The sequence below is a fragment of the Lepidochelys kempii genome, chromosome 1, assembly GCF_965140265.1.
Source record: "Lepidochelys kempii isolate rLepKem1 chromosome 1, rLepKem1.hap2, whole genome shotgun sequence".
Classification (NCBI taxonomy): domain Eukaryota; kingdom Metazoa; phylum Chordata; order Testudines; family Cheloniidae; genus Lepidochelys; species Lepidochelys kempii.
This window is the reverse complement of record NC_133256.1, coordinates 322,334,770-322,359,864: the sequence shown is the minus strand read 5'-3', so window position 1 is coordinate 322,359,864 and position 25,095 is coordinate 322,334,770. Positions and strand designations below refer to the sequence as shown.

General features: G+C 40.8%; 1 protein-coding gene across 3 annotated transcripts in view; it reads left to right on the top strand.

Moving 5' to 3' along the window:
- ABCD2 (ATP binding cassette subfamily D member 2) overlaps nucleotides 1–25,095 on the top strand; it is a 67,840-nt gene that overhangs the window by 4,890 nt on the left and 37,855 nt on the right. For 2 of the 3 annotated variants that reach the window (XM_073328418.1, XM_073328420.1), the window contains exons 3-6: nucleotides 5,635–5,756; nucleotides 10,687–10,855; nucleotides 15,235–15,329; nucleotides 17,305–17,450. In XM_073328418.1, the coding sequence (XP_073184519.1) occupies nucleotides 5,635–5,756; nucleotides 10,687–10,855; nucleotides 15,235–15,329; nucleotides 17,305–17,450 (532 nt within the window). The remainder of the gene's footprint in view (nucleotides 1–5,634; nucleotides 5,757–10,686; nucleotides 10,856–15,234; nucleotides 15,330–17,304; nucleotides 17,451–25,095) is intronic. The other variant, XM_073328419.1, reaches the window with a different exon arrangement.

Here is a 25,095-nt window from a genome sequence, read left to right as displayed (position 1 = left end):
GGTTTTGAAGTTTTTTTGTTGTAATATCGCAACTTTCATGTCTGTAATCGCGTGACCAGAGAGATTGAAGTGTTCTCCGACTGGTTTATGAATGTTATAATTCTTGACATCTGATTTGTGTCCATTTATTCTTTTACGTAGAGACTGTCCAGTTTGACCAATGTACATGGCAGAGGGGAATTGCTGGCACATGATGGCATATATCACATTGGTGGATGTGCAGGTGAACGAGCCTCTGATAGTGTGGCTGATGTTATTAGGCCCTGTGATGGTGTCCCCTGAATAGATATGTGGGCACAGTTGGCAACGGGCTTTGTTGCAAGGATAGGTTCCTGGGTTAGTGGTTCTGTTGTGTGGTATGTGGTTGCTGGTGAGTATTTGCTTCAGGTTGGGGGGCTGTCTGTAGGCAAGGACTGGTCTGTCTCCCAAGATTTGTGAGAGTGTTGGGTCATCCTTCAGGATAGGTTGTAGATCCTTAATAATGCGTTGGAGGGGTTTTAGTTGGGGGCTGAAGGTGACGGCTAGTGGCGTTCTGTTATTTTCTTTGTTAGGCCTGTCCTGTAGTAGGTGAATTCTGGGAACTCTTCTGGCTCTATCAATCTGTTTCTTGACTTCCGCAGGTGGGTATTGTAGTTGTAAGAATGCTTGATAGAGATCTTGTAGGTGTTTGTCTCTGTCTGGGGGGTTGGAGCAAATGCGGTTGTATCGCAGAGGTTGGCTGTAGACAATGGATCGTGTGGTGTGGTCAGGGTGAAAGCTGGAGGCATGTAGGTAGGAATAGCGGTCAGTAGGTTTCCGGTATAGGGTGGTGTTTATGTGACCATCGTTTATTAGCACTGTAGTGTCCAGGAAGTGGATCTCTTGTGTGGACTGGACCAGGCTGAGGTTAATGGTGGGATGGAAATTGTTGAAATCATGGTGGAATTCCTCAAGGGCTTCTTTTCCATGGGTCCAGATGATGAAGACGTCATCAATATAGTGCAAGTAGAGTAGGGGCGTTATGGGACGAGAGCTGAGGAAGCGTTGTTCTTAGTCAGCCATAAAAATGTTGGCATACTGTGGGGCCATGCGGGTACCCATAGCAGTGCCGCTGATTTGAAGGTATACATTGTCCCCAAATGTAAAATAGTTATGGGTAAGGACAAAGTCACAAAGTTCAGCCACCAGGTTAGCCGTGACATTATCGGGGATAGTGTTCTTGACGGCTTGTAGTCCATCTTTGTGTGGAATGTTGGTGTAGAGGGCTTCTACATCCATAGTGGCCAGGATGATATTATCAGGAAGATCACCGATGGATTGTAGTTTCCTCAGGAAGTCAGTGGTGTCTCAAAGGTAGCTGGGAGTGCTGGTAGCGTAGGGCCTAAGGAGGGAGTCTACATAGCCAGACAATCCTGCTGTCAGGGTGCCAATGCCTGAGATGATGGGGCGCCCAGGATTTCCAGGTTTATGGATCTTGGGTAGTAGATAGAATATCCCAGGTCGGGGTTGCAGGGGTGTGTCTGTGCGGATTTGATCTTGTGCTTTTTCAGGGAGTTTCTTGAGCAAATGCTGTAGTTGCTTTTGGTAACTCTCAGTGGGATCAGAGGGTAATGGCTTGTAGAAAGTGGTGTTGGAGAGCTGCCGAGCAGCCTCTTGTTCATATTCCGACCTATTCATGATGACAACAGCACCCCCTTGGTCAGCCTTTTTGATTATGATGTCAGAGTTGTTTCTGAGGCTGTACTTTGAGAGTGTATACTAACTTCAGAAGAAGATAAATCCACAAAAAAAGAATACAATGATTAAAAATTCCTGTTTAACATTTTTAGATACTGCATATTCGAGCTTAGAAACTATAATGATAGGTATCCTAGCAATACCTAAGCTAAATAAATGGATAGCAAATGACTTTGAAGTTGGCTCAACAAATCTCCATATACATGACTGGAATCATAAGAAATCTTAAAAAATCAATAAGATTCACCATGCAAAGATTCTGTAATGCTTTGTATATGAAAAGATCAATTTTAAATCCAGTACATTTAACCAAATTGCCAAATTCCTTATCAAATTCAGACAATATGCACAAATTTCACCTGCTCTGAAATTTGGTTATCATATTCTAAACAAAGGAGTTTATACAGGTCCATATTACACACAACAACCAGTGAAGGATAACAGTGCTTTAGTACTTTGGTAACAGAAATTATGTTAGCCAATTTAATGTACTTTCTGCTAAAATGGAAATAAGCGCAGCTCAGCAGAATCCCTTAACTGATAAAGAGATTATTTAACCACAAAATGTAAATGTCTCCTCCCTAGCCCTTCACCCATGAATCAGAAATAGGTTAGTTGTCCTTCAACAAGAGAGAGCCGCTATAAAGGTGTAGAGAGGAAAGGAGCAATATTTCACCCATATCATTCTCTGACATCCAGGAATGGACCTCTGACAAATATGTTTAAAATGTGGAAAGAGCAGAAGGTCAGAAAAATAAATCTGTCTTCTCCAAATCAGTGATAGGCTTGGAGGAACAGCAAAATGTTAAAGTGTAGAACTTATTACAGAGCCCTGAGGCATTCTACAAGAACAGGGACAAGATCAGAAATGCATTATTAATGGTGACAAATTGACCCCATCAAGTGGTAAGAAGTAAACCAGGTATGCTAAAAATCCAACAAGTGCGGCTCACCGCTGAAGGCAGATTAGTTGGAGAAATAGTACTGTATCCAATCAGATCAAGTGTGGAAGGCAAATGAAGTTGGTTAAAATCTCAGGAATGGAAACTAGAACTGTCATTGATGAATAAACCCATTAGAATCCAGGAAGTGTTTGGAACCGAATAGCTAGTGTTTAGAACTTATGATCATGCCTGAAATCACATCTGTTCACATAGATGTGATTTCAGACAGCAGGGATTGCATCAATACAACAATAGCCTTTTCACTGTTGCCAAAAAAAAATTGGGTATTTGTATGTATTTAAAACACACACACATCAGAGCTAGTGCTACCTTTACTGATATCCATTCGCTGTTACAGTATATACATTTTGTAAGTATCATAGACTCTCAGGGGTGGAAGGGACCTCAGGAGCTCATCTAGTCCAACCCCCTGCTCAAAGCAGGACCAATCCCCAATTTTTGCCCCAGATCCCTAAATGGCCCCCTCAAGGATTGAACTTACAACCGTGGGTTTAGCAGGCCAATGCTCAAACCACTGAGCTATCCCTCACCCCAATACTCTACTCTTCTCTAAGTACTCTAGTATGCAAAAGGAATCATACAAAAAATACCAGTAGACCAAAATATCTTGAATGTAGTTAGTTCCCTGGAAATTAAACATTAATGACAATGAGACTTTAATTTCATTAGGCACAATAGATATGTTTTTTCCATAAAACAAATGGGATTAAGAAGTTTTATAAGTGGGGAACATGTTAAACTACTGACAGAGGTTAGATACTAGACTGGCCTAGTCTGTTGTAAAGTCTGCACTTCCTCTAACACAGAAGGAAAAGCCTATATATGAAAAATATTGGAGAAAATGATCAAGAAAAGTTATTTTGGGCAGGTCTGGTGGTTTGATTTCAGTCATGCAATAATTGAGAATTGTGTTCTGGAACAGTTTAAAGTTCTTCAAATTTACCCAATTTTAAACCCACAATGACATCTAAAATGCTGGCTAGATCAGTAAAACTTGGTTATCTGCCAAGAAAGAGTTATAATTTTTTTTTTTAGTTTGTGCTACTGAATTGGCAACACTACTGAGACCCTTATTCACATGAATCCTCCAATTGGAGTAAATGTGACAATTTACATGACTGTCTATATGAGTGAGGGTTTTAGGATCACACCCTAACTCAGGAAGGTTCTGTCCTTTTCTAGAAAGGCATGACTCTCATTGTGTACCAGATGTGTATATCCCAGTGTGGTGGGTGACACACTATTGACTTGGCATAACTTAAACTAAAAAGTCTGAATAGCCACAGTTTTCTTAAATAATTCAGAAATTGAATTTTGAGACAAAGGGAGGCCAAATTGGGGTCTTACGTATATGACAGTAACTTTCTATATAATAATTTTGGCCCGAAATGTTTATACTTATCTCTGGTGTATCTTCATTGATGTAAGTGGAGTTATACCAAGGATGTATTTAACCAGGGTTTTTTTTGGTGACTTGATAAATTAAAACAAACCAGTGTTTGGGTATCAGGAGCTTCAAAAGCAAAAAGAAGATACAGACAGGTACAATGAGATTTGGTACAAGATTTATGGTACGGGATTTCAAACACTGCAGAGTCTGACCTTGTCATGGAGGTGAGAGAACCACTCGCTACATAAGAAAATTTTGCTTATGTTGCTTTATCATTACCTGCCATAGAACAGCACATAAAGTGACCATCATGTTACACCTGTAGGAAACTGCTCACAGATTTTCTTGACTAAAAGCACTGAGCCAGCCTAATAGACGTTATTAATAACAATTCCTGATATAGGAGTTGGCATACTGGATCAGCCTACTAGTGTGGCTTGCCTAGTGTCTGGCAGTAGCCATACTTCAGAGAAAGACAGAAGCTCCAATCTGCATATCCTCCCCAAACCCCTTTTGCAACCTAAAATTTTACATTTGGTTGACCATATATTGTCATCTTAATTTGCTTAGTTGCAGATATTAAGGATTATACATTATTCATTCTTAAAAAATTCAGCTACATTATTATCTTGATGATTTTGTGGAGGAGCAAATTACAGATTGGCTCTGTGCTGTATAGCAGTTTCTGTGGGTGTGATGACGGCAAGAGATATCACAGTAGCAGAGTTGGACTCCAGGCTTGAAACACTTAATGAATTTTACTCTGGTAAAAACAAACACTTCATGTGAAGATATTATACTTAAAACATAAAAGTGTTTCTTTTTCCCATGCCCTCTCTAGTTTCAGCTGCCATTTTTGCCTTTGTCAGTTGTTCAGGGTATTTTCTCACAACACATCTCTTCTTGCTCTTATTTGATTCAGAAGAATTTTCATGTTAACAGGTTACAATGTTATAAACAAAGGATAATGACTTCATTATGGGATCAGACAGACAGAGAAACTGGGTGTGAGAAAGAAGGCTTTTACTCAAACACAGATCCCTCTAATACTACCAAGAGGAATATAGAAACTTACTGACAGTTAATTGCATTCTTATAAAATATTCTAATTTTGCCAAATGTGCATCAGTATGAATGCTCCTTTTTAAGTGGAGTTGAAGAATTAAGTAAGGTTAAAAATGAATAATAGCAGTACTAGTAAAAACAAAACAATGAAACTGAAATTCTGTTTTAGAACATTACTTAGGTTTGACTCATTACAGTTGTGGTAAAACTCAGACTGAGTAATGGTATATTAAAAAGAAAAAGAGGCTGATGAGTGTTAAAAAGAAAAAAGGATGATCTGTGTAAGAAGAATTTCTCATACTCCCATTTTTTCTTTGTTACTAGAAGTTTTATGCTAATTGCTTGCCTTTCTGATTCCTTTCAGAAAGTTGTCTTCATAGAGTTAGTGTTCTTAACTTAATATCTATTTTAATAATGGCTCACATTTTAACCATAATTTAATTTGTAGAGATATTTTTCAGAAGAATATTTGAACAGAAGAACATTTTTTGCTTTTAGAATTAGAAGATGGCCATAAACAAGCAATGGTTAGTGAGCGAACAGAAGCCTTTACTACTTCACGAAATCTGTTGGTCTCTGGAGCAGATGCCATTGAAAGGATTATGTCTTCTTACAAAGAGGTATTGTGTGTCATTTGTAGTATACAACTGAAAAGAGAAATAAATGAAAATAAAACAGAATTTGCAAATGTAAGATTTTTTTTAAAAATTTCTTTTGTAATGATATTGGGGCAGATTCTGCAGTCCTTAAATCAATGGGAGCTTTTCTGAAGTGAAGACTGCAGAATTTGTCCCTTAGTAACTTAAGTACAGCTAGTATTTTAATGTGGGGATAATTTGTGGCCCATGAGCATAAACCAGAGGTCGGCAACCTTTCAGAAGTGGTGTGCTGAGTTTTCATTTATTCACCCTAATTTAAGGTTTCGCGTGCCAGTAATACATTTTAACATTTTTAGAAGGTCTCTTTCTTTAAGTCTATAATATATAACTAAATTATTGTTGTATGTAAAGTAAATAAGGTTTATAAAATGTTTAAGAAGCTTCATTTAAAATTAAACTAAAATGCAGAGCCCCCTGGACCAGTGGCCAGGACCCAGGCAGTGAGTGTGCCACTGAAAATCAGCTCACGTGCCACCTTTGGCATTTGTGCCATAGGTTGTCTACCCCTGGCATAAACCATGACAGCATTTTCTAGACTAGAGCCAGATACTGTGGAGACTTCTCAAGCAGTTTTCCTAATAGACTGTGTGATTTTTGATTCATCTGTTTCAATACTTGGCCTACAATGTAGAGAGAATGCCTGGTTACCAATTATGTGAAGGTGTTACTATTCGCATTCAGTGTTAAAATCATTTGTATAATGCTATAAATTTACATGGCGCCTTGCAAACATGGCTGCTTTATGATGCAGAAAAAATAGCCACTAAATAATAGGTGAAAGACAGCAAACTGATTTGACTTGTAACACAATTACACTTTAATTCAGAGAGTATGAAGTGAAAGACCAGGGAGCTGAGCTTCCATCTTAATTTTATACTTAAAATTTTGCCAAAGAAGTATTGGGATACCACAACTTCATATTTTATTCTAAGTTCCTTTTAGGTGATTGCCATAGAATGGTAATATGCTTCCTGTGAACTTTAATATTTTATGGTAATAAAGTAAGAATCCCACTCCCTTTTCTTACACAAGCAGTCCTGTATTGGTCAGCGGAACTGACCTCGTTAGTAAGATGGGCAATGTTTGGCTTTTTGCGATTTCTTTTTTTTTGTCTGTAGGCCACTGGTGTAAATCCAAATTTTCAGTGTTTTGATGGATAAGTCTATAGGCTCATGCTTTGGAAACTGTTACCACCTGTTAGCTTTCCTGCAGCGTGAGAGTTGAGATGATGGTCTAAGGTTTGTTCATAGGGTACAGCGTTCAGTATCACAAATATCACTGTAGCAGGGAACACTGTTTGGAGTGCTGGTTTGAAGTCTTAGCAGAGGCCAAGGATTGAGGGCTTGATTCAACTCCCACTGAATTCACTGGAGAGTTTCCCAATGACTTCAGTGGGAGTTGGATGAGACCTTGAATAGGCTTGGAGGCTGAATTACATTGTCATATTTAGAAGTGGTCATTGCAGGTCAGGATGGAGGGCACACTGGTGAGACAATGTGGAAAGGCTGTCCTGCTGCTGTCCACGTTGTACCTGCTATACTGGTAGAAGGAGATCTTCAGTCTTAAATACTGTCAGTACAACTCTTTTCACAAGTGTTAGAGACAAAAAACTGCCAATGCAGGACAGTCTAGGCTTACTCATGGAGTTGAAACATTTGATAATTATCATGGGTTTTGCAATGTTCTCCTTATAAACTCCTATACGCTTATAAAACCATGGCTGAGAGCAGGACCTTGTAATTCATAACAAATAGCTGTTCTTTAATTTTGTGCAATTATGGGACTTGTCTAGAGTTACACTTCCTTATACCAGAGGTGTCTTCTAACACCAGGTTTGGATCGGGCTACCTCTAAATGCTTTACTACAACTAGCTGATTTGTTTGTTTTTTAAGACTATGTGTAAATGACACACCACTTTTGGTGGCGTGTAAGATACGTGTGCTACATGCTACAGTGAAAAGCATGCTGCATTCACGCTGTGGCGTGTTGCTACATGTCTCAGTGAAAGGCTCTGGCAATGGGGGAGGCAGCTGGGAAAGGTTCTAGCAGCTCCCCTCTGTCAGAGCCTTTCCCTCTACTGGAGTCTTTTCCTACGGCAGGGAAGGACTCCAGCAATGAGGAGCTGGCAAAACCTTTCCCCTCTGTCTCCCCCCGGTTGCGTCTTTTCCTGCAACAGGAAAAGGCTTCGGCCATGGGGAGTTAGTGCGACACTATACTGCTAGAAATAGCAGTGTAGACGAGGAGACACGGCTTGGGCAAGTTGGAGCTGTGTAGGGTTTGTACTCAGATACATACCCACCCCCTTTACTTTACTTGCCTAAGTCGTGCCTGACTGTCTACAGTGCTATTTATACCCGTGCTGGGCAGGGTGGTTACGCGGTATGTACTCTGCATGCCGCAGAAAGAAGCATACTGTTTAGATGCACGTTTATACTCATTGTTCTGCTATTTTTGCCTCTCCTAGCTTTCGACATCAGAATTTGTGTTTTCTGAACCTGGGAATCATTCAGTTATATTAGGAATAATACTTTTCCCTTCAGTCTTCTATACCTGTGCTTCTCAAGCTATCTGATATGGGGGACCGGCAATTTTTTTTTCCAATGTGCGTGCAGACCGTCAGCCGATGGCTCGCAGACCGGCACCAGTCCGCGGATCACCACTTTGAGTAGCACTGTTCTATACTACTGCAGATGCTTGGGTGTAATTACTCTCTGCCAGCAGATGCAAACAGTACATTGAGACTTTTTGGTGAGGTCATCACCCTGCAAGATAAGGGGCTTACCAGGTCCTAGAGCTCATTTGTTTCTGTCTCCAGCAGGCTGAGGATCAGTATCTTCAATGGCTGTGGAGACAGGCCTGAACAAAGGAGAAAGTCCTTGAGCAGGCATCAAAGGTCTAGGAGGATTTCCAGTTATGCACCAATATGAGGCTCCATAAGAGGCATAGACAGCGTGGAGTGCAGTGAGCTAGCCCTCAGAAGAGTACTATATGGCTAACTGCTGCAGTCATTTCAGGAGTAGGAAGTGCCCATGTTGCTTGGCTTTCACACAAAAAATAGATTTACCCCACAGGATTCCTCTCCTGTGAGATAGAGGATGACGAGGTAAAAATAAAACAGGTCAAGACCCTTCCTTAAGACCCTGTCAGCCCTGTCCCCCAGCGGCCCCCTTAATTGCAGGGGGTCCAAGGTCCAGGCAGAAGAGCAGATCTTTATCCAAAGGAGGATTCATGGGACCTTTGCCAGGGTCTGCTGGAGAGCCTTCCCTACATTTTTAGATGCCTCTCTCATTTGAGTCTCCGTTGCTCTGGGGCCTCAGCCTACCCATGGAATCCTGAGTACAGATACCAATGTGTAGAGAAGGGAGTACACCTGGGGTACGCCATGACCCCGTAGTAGATTCATACCTTTCTGTCAGTGAAAACTATCTGTCATATCCAGAGGAGAACAGCTGGACTTGTTCCTCTGCACTTTCACCACATGCTGAAAAATGTTTTGGTGTGGGTACACTGAACAGCCACCATCTCTCACTCAAATAAACCAACCTGGAGCAAAGATATGGCCAAGGAAAACCAGGTATTGAAAGCAGCCCCCCATTCATCCTTAGCCATCCTATTTGTTATTCCCATAGTCAGAGTATGCAATAGAGCAGACTAGCCAAACAGATCCTAAATATGCTAGGGAGTGAGTTTTTTGAGAGAATTTGTCACAATAGAAGAAGACCTAAACAGACTAGACTGCCACAGAGTCCAACAGAACAGCAGAGAAGTATTTTAGCAGGACTAGAGATATGAATTCTAGCAGCCAGATGCTCTAGCAATTAAATAGAATGGTACACTGGCATGCTTTTCTCCCCATTGACCCAGGATGGGTGTTAGGAATCTCGCAAAAAAGCTCAGCAGTTCAGAGCCTCACAACAGCAGCATGAGTGCCACAGAAGAAAGAGAGAAAAACAAAGTGAGCTGCATCCAAATCCATTCCTTCCAAGAGAATGAAGTTTCTAGTCAGGGAAAGTTGCTTCAGTGCCAGCAAGGAAGTCCCAGAAGCATTCAGAGTGCGTGGCATTAGAAAGTTAAATGCATCGTGGCCTGGAAGGTGTATACAGAACTACAGGAGATAGGGAAGGCAGCCACCTGGGGTATATGTCCTTCACTGTTTAACCTGTAGTGTTCAGCAAATGTAATGTTCAGGCATGAGCTGATTCATCATTTGGTGAGAGCGCTGAAGGCAGCTTTCATGAGGTATAATCAGTCCCTACTGAATGGCACAGCGTTGCTTTTGGAGGTAGCCAAACATCTGGCTTGGCACAGAAAATCAAAGAGAGGAAAATTTTCCGTATGTGTTAAATTTTCTTTCTTTGATATCTTCTGCCAGCCCAGGCCTCCACCCTTCAAGCTTAGCACTATCTTCTGCAAATTTCCAGGACTTTTTCAAACAACAAGTTTTATACGAGGACTCCAAGGTCTAAAAATTGCATCTGGTGTATTTTGCACAATAAATTGCAATGATAGGAACTGCTTTAGGGGATTCAGCTGATAGATGGGAGCCAGCAGCCCCCTTATTTGCTGGTGATGACAGCACTAAAAATTCTTAAGGCCTTCATTCGAGTTATGCCAATTTACATCAGTTTAGAATCTGTCCCTCAACATAATGTCGCCATCTGCTGGCGGATAGGAACAGTACATGTGCATCTGGCGGGACTGTCAGAGAAGATCTCAAAGAAAGAAAATTAATTGGTGAGGAAAAATTTCCTTTTATTCTTAATCCAGAATGAAATCAAAGTAGTACTGAGTCAAAACAATTGGGAATGCTATCCATAAATTATTAGAGAAAGTATATAATTTCCAGTTTCCAGATTATGTAATTTAAACAGATTATTTGTTGTTTCTCAGGTCACCGAGTTAGCAGGCTATACAGCTCGAGTGTACAATATGTTTTCAGTCTTTGATGAAGTGAAAAGGGGCATTTACAAAAGAACTGCTGTTGTTCAAGAGATTGAAACCAACAGCAAGAATGAAGATAAAGCAGAACTACGTATTGATGGCCCCTTAGAAATCAAGGGTGGGTAATTCACATTTTGATACTTTTCTCTATAAACTCTTCATAAGAACATAAAAATGGCCATACTGGGTCAGACCAAAGGTCCATCCAGCCCAGTATCCTGTCTACTGACAGTGGCCAATGCCAGGTGCCCCGGAGGGAGTGAACAGAACAGGTAATGATCAAGTGATCTCTTTCCTGCTATCCATCTCCATCCTCTGACAAACAAAGGCTAGGGACACCATTGCTTACCCATCCTGGCTAATAGCCATTAATGGACTTAACCTCCATGAATTTATCCAGTTCTCTTTTAAACCCTGTTAAACCCTTCAGCCTAGTATGCAACTTTACTGGTATAAACAAAGCCTTTCTTTACACAACCCTTGCTGCTATTTCAGAGATGCCACAGATCAACTCCCCTCCCATTGCATATTCCTAGCCCACTTCTTTGCAGTTTTCTATGCCCCCCAGCAGACAGCCCTGAGATTCCTTCCCAATGTACTCTCACAAGGGCTGGCTGGAAATTCTCCATCAAAACCTCCACAGAAAATTGTTTTTTGGTTTTTTTTTTACTTTTTTCCCCCAGAAAGAATCTGCTTTCCTTTAAATTTTTTTAGTTTTCATTAGAAAACTGAAACCTGAAACTTTTCATCTGAAAAGAGAAAAACGTTGATGTTTTTACTAGGATTTGGCCTAAAAAACCTCAGGCACTGAAAACCAAAATATGTTCAGTTTTCATATTTTCAACAAAAAGGCAATTTTCTGCTGAAAAATTTTCTGATCCGCTCCAACCCTCCTGCCTGCCTTTCCCCTTGCTCCTCCTACCCTCTACATTTTGTCATTTCCCCTCTGTCTCCACCTAAGGTCTGTGTATGTGTCCTCTGTGACTGAATTCTTACTGTGCCCCATTAACCACCTTCTGTCTCTATTCCCCATCCAGTTTCTTCCCCAGTCCCCTCATATGGCCTTTTGCCATTTACTCTTCTTGATTACCCACATTGAACACCTTCCATTTCTGTTTCCCAGCTGCTGCTGACAAACCAAATCCCTTCTCCACCCCCACAGGAAAAAATGTAGCTATTCAGAGGTGAAGGAGTTAAACTACTATATATGAAACTTTTTTTTCCTTCTCTTACAACATTATTGCCCTTCAGCACAGATTTCTCAACAGGGTCATAATAAACACCCTGAGGCGGCACAAACATTAACTGTTTTCTTGACCTTGTAGGACACAACAATGTGTGATTACCAATAAAATAAACCACATTTTATAATAGACTCTGTTTTGTAATGTGGTTGAGAAAAGGGTTTTTTAGTCCATAAAGTAGTAAATTAATGTACTTGGCCCACAGGCCATTGTTCTTTAGCATGACTACCTCGTTATTTTAAAGACTGACTGCAGCTTGGGTCTGAGAACCCTGCTGACGTTTCAATGCGGTATAGCATCCCATTCTTTTTCCTTCAGCCCATACCAAGACTTTGTAGTCTCTGCAACTGTAGTGGAAACACATTTTCGGAGGCTCTCCCATCAGAAGTTCCACTGGAATAACATTTTTCTTCCTTTCTTTCAGCCTTCATAATTTCAGAATTCCCTGAATAGGAATTTATAACAGTGGAGGGGTATGTGTGTGTGTGTGGGTATCTGTGCACATGTGTGCATGCATGTAAGTGTGCATATTATTAAAAGAAAAATCCATATTTTAAACTGTCTTTTAAGGCAAGTTTTTTGCATTGACCCACACCACTTATTTCCTCTTTAATCGTCAGTATAAACTTGTGCCATCAACTAATGTTCTATTAGCCTCTGTATTTACTACAGCCCATAACTGTACTGGTGTAGGCCGAGAAAGAATGACAACCTGTTAAACAGACAAGGTGGGTGAAGTAATATGTTTTATTGGACCAACTTGTACTGGTCAGAGAGACAAACTTTGGAGCCACACAGAGCTGCTCTTTAGCGGGTGTCTCTCACCAGTAGAAGTTGGTCCACTAAAAGTTATTACCTCACGCACCTTGTCTCTCTAATATCCTGGGACTGACATGGCTGCAACTACCCTGCATACAACCTTTTAAATGCTTTAGTAAAATAACAATAATATATTACTTTACTACAGTCATTCCTTATCTTATCATTCAGAATTATAAAAAGGATCATCACTTTATTTTTGTAGCAGTGCAATCAATTATATGCCTCATTACCTTACAAAACAAAACAAACAACCTCCCACCCCCTTCCATTAAGAGAACCTTAAGGTCTCAAAGTCAAGCACTCAAATGTTAGGAAATCCCAGAATTAATGTTGCCTGTACAACTCTCACCACAATATCTGCATATTTTACAGCTGTTAATGAATTGATCTTCACAAGGTCGGTTTTAGGGTATTATTATCCTTGTATTCTAGCTGGGGAACTGAGACATGGAGAAATTAAGGACAAATATGTCATAGGTACCCAACTTGAGATGACTAGGTGTTTCAGATAATTTAGCATTTTTATAACACCTTATATGTCCAAAGTGCAGCTTTGACTTCTGTTGAAGTCATGAGCACTCCTGAAAATCTGGTCCCAGCTGTCTGAGGTCAGGCACCTAGAAAATAAGGAACACACAGTTAGTGGCCAATGGTGATCATTTTAGTTCAAATGGCTTGTCCAGCATCATATGGCAGAGGCAAGGAGTAGAATCTAGTTCTCCAGGATAGCATTTTAATTCTCTAACCATAAGACTATATATTCTCTTCTGATGGTCTCCTGCCTCCTTCACTACACATTTTCCAACTTCTCTGACAAATGAGGAAGGCAACAGATGGAATATTCAGAGAATGTGGCTGCCAAATTCTACCACACCTTTATGTTCAGACTTTTTTCAGAGGCTTATAACTTGGCCAAATTTGGATGAATTTTCATGGAGATGGCATAAGGCACATCCCTGACATTGGGGTGACCTGTCTGCCAAATTTCAAGTCCCTGCTCCAGAGCTTGGAAGCAACAGAGCTTCTCAGCTAAGTGGTTGTAAGAACTATTTTAAGATAGGAAGAACACCCCTAATCTCATTCCCAGAAATCACCAAAATATTTTAGCTGAAACTTTGCAAAATTCAGCCTGAGGAAAATGCCCAACATGGAAAATTTCAGCCCAAATAGTTACAGATTGGTAAAGTTATAAGCAACTGAAAACAGGGCCTTATAATGGAAAGCGTAAAGCAACCGTAATTATAGGCACTGCTACCAGATTTACCTGTAACAATCCTGTATTTAATTGTTTCTTTATTTGGATTAGTTTAAGATTTAACAAAATACGTAGGGCTGTCAATTAATCACAGTTAACTCATGCGATTAACTCAAAAAAATAAATCGTGATTAATCACAGTTTTAATTGCACTGTTAAACAATAGAATACCAATTGAAATTTATTAAATATTTTTGGATGTTTTTCTACATTTTCAAATATATTGATTTCAATTACAACACAGAATACAAAGTGTACGGTGCTCACTTTATATTATTATTTTTATTACAAATAGTTTAAAAACAATACAATGTAAAACTTTAGAGCCTACAAGTCCATCAGTCCTACTTCTTGTTCAGCCAGTCACTAAAAGAAACAAATTTGTTTACATTTACTGGAGATAATGCTGCCCACTTTTTATTTACAATGTCACCTGAAAGTGAGAACAGGAGTTCACATGGCACTTTTGTAGCTAGCGTTGCAAGATATTTACGTGCCAGATATGCTAAACATTCGCATGCCCCTTCATGCTTCTGCCACCATTCCAGAGGACATGCTTCCATGCTGATGTTGCTCGTTAGAAAAATAATGTATTAATTTAATTTGTGACTGAACTCCTTGGGGGAGATTTGTATGCCCCCTGCTCTGTTTTACCCACATTCTGCCATATAATTCATGGTATAGCAGTCTCGTATGATGACCCAGCACATGTTGTTCATTTTAAGAACACTTTCACTGTAGATTTGACAAAATGCAAAGAAGGTACGAATGTGAGATTTCTAAAGACAGCTACAGCACTCGACTCAAAGTTTAAGAATCTGAAGTGTGTTCCAAAATTGAGAGGGATGAGGTGTGGAACATGCTTTCAGAAGCATTAAAAGAGCAACAGTCTGATGCGGAAACTACAGAACCCGAACCACCAAAAAAGAAAATCAATCTTCGCTGGTGGCATCTGACTCAGATGATGAAAATGAACGAGCGTCGGACCGCACTGCTTTGGATCGTTATCAAGCAGAACCCATCATCAGCATGGATGCATGTCCTCTGAATGGTGATCAAAGCATGAAGGGACATATAAACTCCAGAAATTCGTGTCTCTCAGCCCTGTTCTTGGACTACTAGATCTCACTGCCCCCCTGAATGTTTCACTAACTTTTTTTTTTTTTTAACTTGTAGGAAAAGTTATTGATGTTGATCATGGAATTGTTTGTGAAAATGTTCCTATTATTACCCCAAATGGAGATGTGGTGGTTTCCAGACTAAACTTCAAAGTAAGATGATATGCAAGAATCTTCTGATTGTTGCCATCACATTAACACAAAACAACACAGAGTTCATGTACCCTATGTTAAATACTTGGAGAAGAGGGGAAGTCAAGAAAGGTAGGCATAGCGGCTCACTAGAGGCAGATATGTACAGGTTTCAGAGTAGCAGCCGTGTTAGTCTGTGTTCGCAAAAAGAAAAGGAGTACTTGTGGCACCTTAGAGACTGACCAATTTATCTGAGCATAAGCTTTCGTGAGCTACAGCTCACTTCATCGGATGCATCAGATATGTACAGTGTATCCTGCTCAAAGAAAATGGAGAGAGAGGAGAAGGAATGGTTTGACTTGTGTCATTGTCAGATTAAAAACTACAGCTGCATTTTCAAAATTGCTTAAGGGAGTTCTGCATCCAACTCCCATTGAATTTCTGGGGGACTGAGGTGCTTATCACCTTTGGGATGCTTTAAAAATCTTCCAAGTCCACAACATTAGAGCAAACAGTGAGTCTGTGGAACTTCACTTGACCACTCCAAGGAGCAATAGTAACTAACAGCTGACAGTATAATCTGCAGGTCCAATCCTACAATCTTTGCTCAGTAAAAACTCACATTGTTTTCAGTGATTTATTGCAAATAGCAATTGATTCCTATTGGCATCACATTGTTAATGCATTTCATTTATTGAATGACTCCAAAATATGTCACAATACTGACTGTCAGTGCAGTAATTATATAGAAATAGGTGAAAGCATTGGAAAGTTGCATGAGAACTTCCACTACCTCATTTATGCATCTAATTGCTTATGTTACCTCTGTATTTGTATACTGGGTGTGTGCGAGAGACAGAGAGAGAGAGAGCATCTTTAAGGAAATAGTCAGCACCTGGCAGAATAGGGCCTTTAATTTGGCAAAACTCCCAGCTACTTTAAATGTATTTCGTTTAACACTATAAAATGATGGATTGACATTCAGGCAGAGATACCTGTATGTTTGTACACTTTACCTAGTAGATTTATAGAGAGAATTCACAAACAGTGCTAATGTGTGGGTGGGTGGGTGGGGGGAAGTATAGGGGTGTATAGGGTGAATAAACAAAGGGGTGTGTGTGTGTATAAATAAAGAAATGCATAAAAATGACACTATATAAGCAGAAATGGAATTTTGAGGTTTATTTTCCAAGTCATTGGGCTTTGCTCATGCTGCTTCAATTCATTCACTTAAGGTCATGCCACACATCCCTATTCACTGCTTTGCAAGTTCACCCCTTTGCAATTAATTCACCTGTATAAAAAATACCATACGCTGTTTAATGAGACTGTGATGGTGTTTAGTATAGTTATAGGAATGTTAACGCTTGTAAGGTACTGAGTGTCCTTAACTCCTTACAGTTCCCTCAAATTGAAGTCAGTGCATTCAAGTACTTGAGGGGAATATTTGACTCTAAATATGATTTGTAGATTCAGTACAATGAATATTGAAATCAAGATTCATTATAGATAGTGACATATGGTATTTGGGCATGTTTTTCCCAGCTCTCTGTGACTAGGGTCTAATTTTGCTACATGTTCAAATGAACTGCAGTTAGATTTTATCCAAGACACAAAGTGCCCAAATGTTTAAAAAAGGTTTCAGTGCTAATGACTCATGCCCCTCCACAAAATAGCCTTTTGTAAGTAATAGCATAGCCATCTGGATTGTTTCCTAAATTAGAAAAAACACATCTTTGGAGCTAGTAAATACGATTTCTTCTGGTTCCTTTGCTTTTGCTCTTTGAATCCACATATTCTGTGCAAATGCAGTTTTTCAAACAGAGACTGAATAAGAGTTGTAGCCAATTTCACAATTTATACTTCCTTAAACTAAATGCTTAGGTGGTTTCATTGTGGGGTGTGCTAGATTGTGTCATTATACACCATGGCTTCATGGTGAAAAGTGATATATTTTGAAAGGTGGTTGTTTTTATCATTTTCATGACTATTTTAGGTACAGGAAGGAATGCATCTTTTAATCACTGGTCCCAATGGTTGTGGAAAGAGTTCTCTTTTCAGAATTTTAAGTGGTCTGTGGCCAGTCTATGATGGTGTTCTCTACAAACCACCTCCCCAGCACATGTTCTATATCCCACAAAGGTACGTGCTTTGCCTACATTGGAAATACTTTTTCCCCAGTTTTGTGAGATTTGGTCCATTTTCTAAACCCCTGGCATCTAAAGTTGGGTTAGAAGATGGTAACCCTCACCTCTTATTACTGGAAAGTGCAGAAGAATTGCTGCCACATTCAGTTGCAGGGGGAGAGCTCCCATTGCCAGTCACCAAAGAGTGCTGGATGACTGAAGAACACTGGGGGACAGTTTAGGCTTTGGAACATAGTTTCCTTTTCTGTCAAGCAAAACTTGAAATAGGCCAAATACAGCTTGTTTTTAAAATACATTTGAAATAAAGTATCACATGTGGGGAACATTATTTTTCCCCAAATTTGAATTACAATTTAAAAAACCTAAATTTTTCAATACTAAACCAAAACCAAATCCAGCATTACTTTTACATTATCGCTTTTAAATCTGTGTTCATTTTGCCAAGGAAAGTATGATGTTTTGAATGTTTCCTTTGTAATCTACAGGCCTCCCAGAATACAATACAATACAATACTCCCACAATACAATCCAGTACATTCCAATATTTCTCTTTGGAGTTCTAACTTGGATGTTTTTGCAAAAGCTAAATCAAGCACTGAAAATCTTTGCTTGCCTTTTGTAGTTCACCCTCTATAATTGGGTAAAAGTAAATGTTCACAATGTGTTTCTGCTTAAAAAATACCAGTGATAAAGCAGGGTGGAAGCTGTTAAGTGACGGATAGATTTTTCTCTGCAGCTAAACAGAGCCTTCAAAACAACATAAAAAGCATGCGTGCAAATAACACAAAGGAGTATTTTGTAACTAGATAGTTTCATTAAAGCTCAGTACTGAGTAGAAGGCAGTGAGGAGTTGAACAATACCAAGAGGAACTTCTCAGAACTTCTGGGGAACGGTTACATCACTATAGAAATCAATGGTACACTCTCACCTGGAAAGAAAGGTTTAAATGATGAGCAGTATAAAGAATGTAAGCCAGGCACTTCTGGTTCTTGTTGTTATGAGAAAGGGTAACAGAAGACGTTCAGTGAAACTGAAAGGCAGCAAATTTAAAAATGATAATAGGCTACTTTTTACATGACAGTATTAACCTGTGAGACTCCCTGCCACATGATATTATTAAGGACCAAGAGTTTAGCAGGATTAAAAAAAATGGATAATGAGCACCCACCATTACAATAGTAAGGATTAAAAAAAAGCAAAAAAATAAAAGACGTTTGGAAGGGATATAAACTGTCATGCTTCAGGGCATGTTACTCAATCTGTTACAGATGTGGCTAGGAAGAACTTTTCTTATGGGGAATTTATTTCATAATTGCTCGCTTCAGGGGTTTCTTGCACCTTTACCCAGTGCATCTGGTTCTTGCCACTGTGGGAAACACAGTATTAGACTAGATAAGCCATTACTCTGAATAAGCATGGCAAGTCTAATGTTCTATTTAAGATTTTAAAAGCCAACTCAAGAATCAGCTTATTTAACAGAAATAGCAAGGATAATTATCCTCCAGTGTGAATACAGTTCTGTCAGGAGCCAGGCAGAGCTGCAATAAGAAAATAGGCCATTTTGGAAAAGAAGCACCCATTGTCCAAGGCTGCTAGTAGTCTTCCTGCTTGGTAACAAAGGTCCTGTGATCACAATTCTCCAGCTCCCCTTGAACCAGAGATCTGAAGCAATGACGGAAATGGCACTTGGAACTGTAGGGGACTTTTTTAGGCAAGGGGAAAACAAATTTTAAAGAAAAAGCCACGCTCCCCATTTTCTTCCTGGCTCCACCTGAAACATTTAGAAGGGTCAGGAAGGGTTACATCTTAAACTTCCCTCTGACTGTGCTAGAGATTTAGGCACTAGTGAGGCTGAAAGTCCGCTTGGAGGAGCCACTTCTGTGTTCAATGTCTCTTTTTCTGTCTTTGGAGAAGGCTTCCCACAAACTGCTCTGCAAGTGATCCTTAGCTGTGACCTGACGGGATCACCTCTAAAGGGGAGAGAGTAATTCACGTTCCTTAGCCACTGAATTCTTGCCCTCCTTGCTGAGATAGCAAACAGAGGTACCAGTTGTGGTTATGGTTTTGTGATGTGCATAGATGTCCTCTTGGAAGTAAGTTGAAGCCATCAGTTCATTTCAGATAGGCCACTAAGTAGCCATCAGATACTATCACTTTCAGTCACTACTTGCATAGCACTTGATTGTAACTGTGACACAGAGGTGAAAGGTGAACATTTGTATGTTCCTTGCTTTTAAAGAGGTCTCTTTTTTTTTTAAGCGTTAATGCCTTTGCCCCTGCACTGTTCACAACATCTCTCACTACTTGCAAAGTAAAAGTTTTCTTTGCTAGGAGCTTTTTGAACTCTACCATATAAACAAGCTTTTGCTAGAATTAGAATATGATAGGTGCTAGAAAGGGGCTTATATGTCTCATCATCATCTTACTACTAGCCCTTCTCGCCCTTTCTCATTTATAATCTCCAAGCAGCACATCAAAAATCTCTGCTTTTGAGATATGCTTGCATAAATATTTTATGATGGTTAAGTCTAAGCAAGAAATGTAATGTAATATAGAAAGATACTGCATAGTCTAATGTACTTCACAAGGCATGTTGGCATTAAGGCATAAAGCATGGTGTTTTAACGTGCTGGCTACTCTATAATTATCTTTTTCTATATAGTTACAAATAAATGAACTGATGGAAGAGCCTGGTCACAAAACATAACAAAACTCTATAACAAACTGAGTTCAGTAAAAACAAGGGCAACAGAGTCCATGACTGTTGCAAAATAAGACTGTTCCTTCAGCGTACGAGTAGTTGTAGGACAAATGGGGGTGTAGCGGGGTGGTCACCTGCTCTGGTCTTAAAGGGCTTGAAATCAGCCCTGGGAGAGGGCTGTGGCTGGGAGCAAGCAGTCCCATGCCCCAATCAGGGCTCAGCTTGCCCTTATAAGAGGGCAGTGGGCCAGGAGCACACAGAGTCTCCTCTAGCTGTGGAGGGAGATGGGCCTGGCTGCTGGGGAGCGTACCAGAGTAGCTGAGGTGGAGCAGGGCTGGGGGAAGGCCAAGGGAACTGGGGAGCTCCAGCCTGGAAACCCCCCAGGCTACAGGCCTAGGGTAAGGCCGGATAGGTACTGGGGCTGCAGGGGGCAGCCCAAAGGTAGGCAGAGGCAGCAGGTCCAAGCTCCCCCTTGCCTGTGACGATAGGCTTATACACTGCAGTCCGCCCCAGTGTGTGGGGACTCAATGGTAACTGGCAGTAGCCAAAGACTGAGGTGAGGTGGGGATAGTGGGTGGGGGTTTCCCAGGGAGGGGAGACCCAGAGACTGGGGAGGTACTGCCAGGGGGCAGCATGCTGGGTAAAAGGGGCACCGGGGTCCGGGAGGGACACAGGGGCCAGCAACAAGCAGGACACCGGCCTGCAGAGAGTGCTCCGGAGGCTGGAAGAGCTAATTCCTTGAGAGACCAGCAGGAGGCACCGCAGGGGTGAGTCTCGCACCGTGACGGGGCCTTTGGGCACTGTTGCCTCTTCTCCCATCTTCAAAAATCATGAGAGCCAGGACCAGGTTGACTGTAGTATGTTGCTTATGAAAAATAGACTACTCCTTGCATACACACTACAAAATAGATTCTCAAGCTTAACACACAAGTAGCTCAAATGATAGTCTATATATAATAATAAGGTTAAGCATTCAAAATTTAGGATATGCCCAATTAAGGCTGCCCTTATTATCCTTATGGGAGTGTGCTGGGGTTTCTCTTGCCCCAGAAGGAGGGAATTTTCACATCAATGAGACTATTGTCTTTCCTGGCTACCAGATCCATTTCAGAGCTCTCAGTTGACGAAGTTCCATCTTAGTTCAGGTGGCCCCATTAAGGTCTTCTACTTCAGAATGGGATGAAAGTGAGAGATGGAGTTTAGGACCCTTCTAAAGTCTGAATAGAAAGCTTCTCTGTTTTATTGGTTGAAGGATTTAAAGTCCCCTTTTTGAGGAAAGGGAAAGTCCAGCTCTCTGGGATATTAATTCCTTAAAACTGAGAAGCTTTGGCCCTCAGCTAACAAGTAGCTTGTATTTGTAAAAAGGACTGTGGGATTAAAACTTTTGAAGGTTGGTGGGTAAAAATTCCCCCTCTCCTCTCCATCAAGTTATTTTACCACATTTATTGTCAAATCTTTTCAAGATCTCAGAGCAGCGTCCATATGAACCTGACAGGATATACTTTACTCTTCTGAGAGCCCTGGAATGAACATGGCCAGTAGAATGGTGTTACTTCTTAGGTGGGATGCTAGGCAAGTATTCAGGGGACTCTGACTATAGCTAAGGGTGGAATAATTTAATAGTCTTTGCTGGGGTTGAAGGCTGTTGAACCTTCCTTTTTTGTAGTGTGTATTTGTATTCCTACATGAATTGTATATTGTGTTTTAAATATTTAGCTTGTTCCTGACTATAAGAGGCAGAGAATAACCCTGGCAGATTCTAAATTGTGCTAGAACTGTGCAATTGAAGCAAATCACTACTTGTCTTGGGAAATCTAGCCTGAGGGAACCAGTTTACTTATTAGCCTGTTACAATTTGCTGCATGGTCAGAGTGACCTTTTTATTTGTTTGTTTAAATAATTCAAAAATTGCAGACTTGATAACACACTGTCCACCTGCCTGATTTCCTGAAGAGGATCTGTTGGAGAGGGGATGTCAGGTTTTCCATAAAACTCCTTTGAGTCAGACACATGACTATGTATCAATCTTAGATGATTTAAGGAGGCTGTAGGCCACTAAAGAGGGTCTGCATGACTATGGCTCGCTTATTTAGATCACCATTTTCATTTGCTCACATAAGAAAAATGCATTGCATAGCAGAATGCCCTCAAGCAGCTGTATGCTGGTGGTGCAGTGAGTTTGGCGGATGAAACATGGGGTGGCTTATCAGATTACAGCTCTCCCATAAATTACAATATGTTAAAGAAGCGCAAGAGTATACTTGGAATCTCTTTTATATCTCCATTTCAATATGGGCTTGTAATAATCCTCTCAGTGGGCAGGTCTTGCAGTCCCAGTCCTCTTTTAACCAGGGATGCAGTGAGTTGGGCAGTGGTAGGGGAGCCTTGGTCCGTTCATTACACCAGATTCTGACCTAGGGCCCTAGGAGGATCAACAGTGTCTGGTCCTCAAAAGTGCTCTCCAACTTACCCTCCCTGGGTTACTTCCTACCATCTGCTGTTCTCCCCCAGCTTCCAGTCCAATATAAGGTGAACAGAAAAAGTAGAAGCCACCAAACCATCAGCCCCAACCAGGCTCAACATACAGTCCCTCAGGGACGCTTCTCTGACACCTTTGTCAGGAGCCTTCAGGGCAGGTCTCTCCCCTCCCCAACCTCCTACTTCTGGGCTGGGTTGGTCCCTTTTCAACCCCTTTTCCAGTTGTAACAGGCTCTGAGGGCTGGAGGGTTGGGGGCTACCTGGGCCCAGTACGATCCTTGAACACCTTCCAGCCCGAAGTAGGGTTTGCATATCCCATCACAAGGTCCTATTGAGCCCTCAATAAATGGGCACAATTCCTGTTGAAACCAATGGGAGCCACACTTGCTTGCTTAGGGCTGAATGTGGTTCTCTGTCAGCTTTTTTTTGTTTTGGGCACAGACCAATATAGTCAGTGCTCTCACAGGTGACACCATCAGCTGTGCATCAGACTGTTGAGTAAGAAATAAAAAAAGAATCTCTGCTGATATTAGGCAGGCAAAAGATGAACCACCACAAAAACACCAAAGTAAAGAGGGGCTGAATGGAATGATTACTATTTCATCGCTAAAACAACAAGGAGTCCTTGTAGCACCTTAGAGACTAACAAATTTATACCTGCCACTGTATTTTCCACTGCATGCATCTGATGAAGTGGGTTCTAGCCCACAAAAGCTTATGCCCAAATAAATTTGTTAGTCTGTAAGGTGCCACAAGGACTCCTTGTTGTTTTTGTTGATAGACTAACACGGCTACCACTCTGAAACCTGTTTCATCACTGATTTTGTATGTAATGTCCAGTCCCAAAAATGCATGGACAGTCAGCTGGCTTGGTTGAATTCAGAGCTGAACACATAAGTACACATTATAAAAAGGTCAGTTTATCTCCTTTTATATTACCAAGTTTCTGCTGCTGTGGAAACACTTCTCAGTAGCTTTACTTAGTGATTTCTAGATTTTAAAACAGTGCATCACCTGAGACTCCCTGGTTTCTATCTCCTAGATTGCTTAATATTAATTAGGCTGTTGTCAATGTCTCTCTTTTCCAAGTTCTCTGTCTACCAAATCACTATGAGATTTCCATTAATTTTTTTCCAAATACAGTGCTAAATCTTGCAGCGCTTAGTCCTTAATCGAGCAAAAATTCTCACTAATGCTAATCAGACAGTCTTCACCCGCATGGGCCCATAGACAGAGCAGTTCAAGTGTTCCATGAAGCACAGGGTCTGCAACAGTCCTCATGCTTCAGTGGGGAAGGGAAGGGAAGGAAAGGCTCCTTTCACTTCCTCTTTTTCCTCTGCTAAGGCCAGGGTCACTCTAGGACTAACTGTGTCTTGTTTTCAAGGGTATATCAAAGTTAGTCTATTTATTCCTTTTACATTCCCTTTTCATTGAATGTAAATGGTCAAGAGGGTAGTGAAGCAAAAGATGAATGCATTTAACATTTAAGGGACATGGAAAATCTTTTTTAAAAAAATCCAGAAACACTTTTAAAAACTAAAAAAACAAAAAAGCTGCACAGGACAACATGCGAATTAACTCTACATATATGAAAATGGAACTCGTCCTTGACTTGAAAGAATTAAGGAAACAATCTCACTCCTTCCATACTAAAACAGCATTGGGTGTGTGTATACAACATGCGGCAGCAAACCTCCCAGCCTAGGTTGACAGACTTGGGTGTGCAGGGCTTGTGGTAGCTTTTTAAATATAGCTGTGTAGCCAGCTCTTTGAAGTTGCGACTCAGGCTGGGGATTGGGCTCTGAAGCCCACCCCCATCCCTAGGCTTCAGAGCCTGAGCTCCAGCCCAAGCCACAACATCTACACAGCTACTTTTAGTATGGGAGCACAAGCCCCATGAGCCTGAGGCTGTTGTCCCAGGCTGGGAGGCTCACTGGCGCAGGCTGTGTAAGCATACCAATTGTGCCTCAGGGTAACCTGACTTGCCCAGTCTGCCCTCCCCCAGTTCTCTCTTCGTCTTGGGAGAATATTCTGGCTCTGGCTCTTTGTTGAACTAATGAACTCTAGAATTCCATTCCTATTTTGATGAACCTAGTGCTCACTCTTCTTCTCCTCACTTTCTATCCAAAACCTCCAAACAATTTCCAAACCTCTTCAGCTGTAAAGAAACACAGCTTCCTTCAGACCATCTTGTTTCTGACTTCTTTCTGTCTCACCCAGACCAACATCCCAGTGGGTTACCTTGACAATGCCACAGGGTCATTCATTAGAACATTTCCGGCCTGTAAATTTTCATGTCAGCATAAATGTTCTTAGGGTTACTGATGTTCATTATTCACCATACTCTGCTTCTAGTAACAGGCTCTCATTGTTTTTGGGCAATTTATCATTCAGTCCATGTTGATCAGTCAGACCTTCTTTTCCAGTTTTTCACAATCTTCCTAGTTTAGCACATTCCTA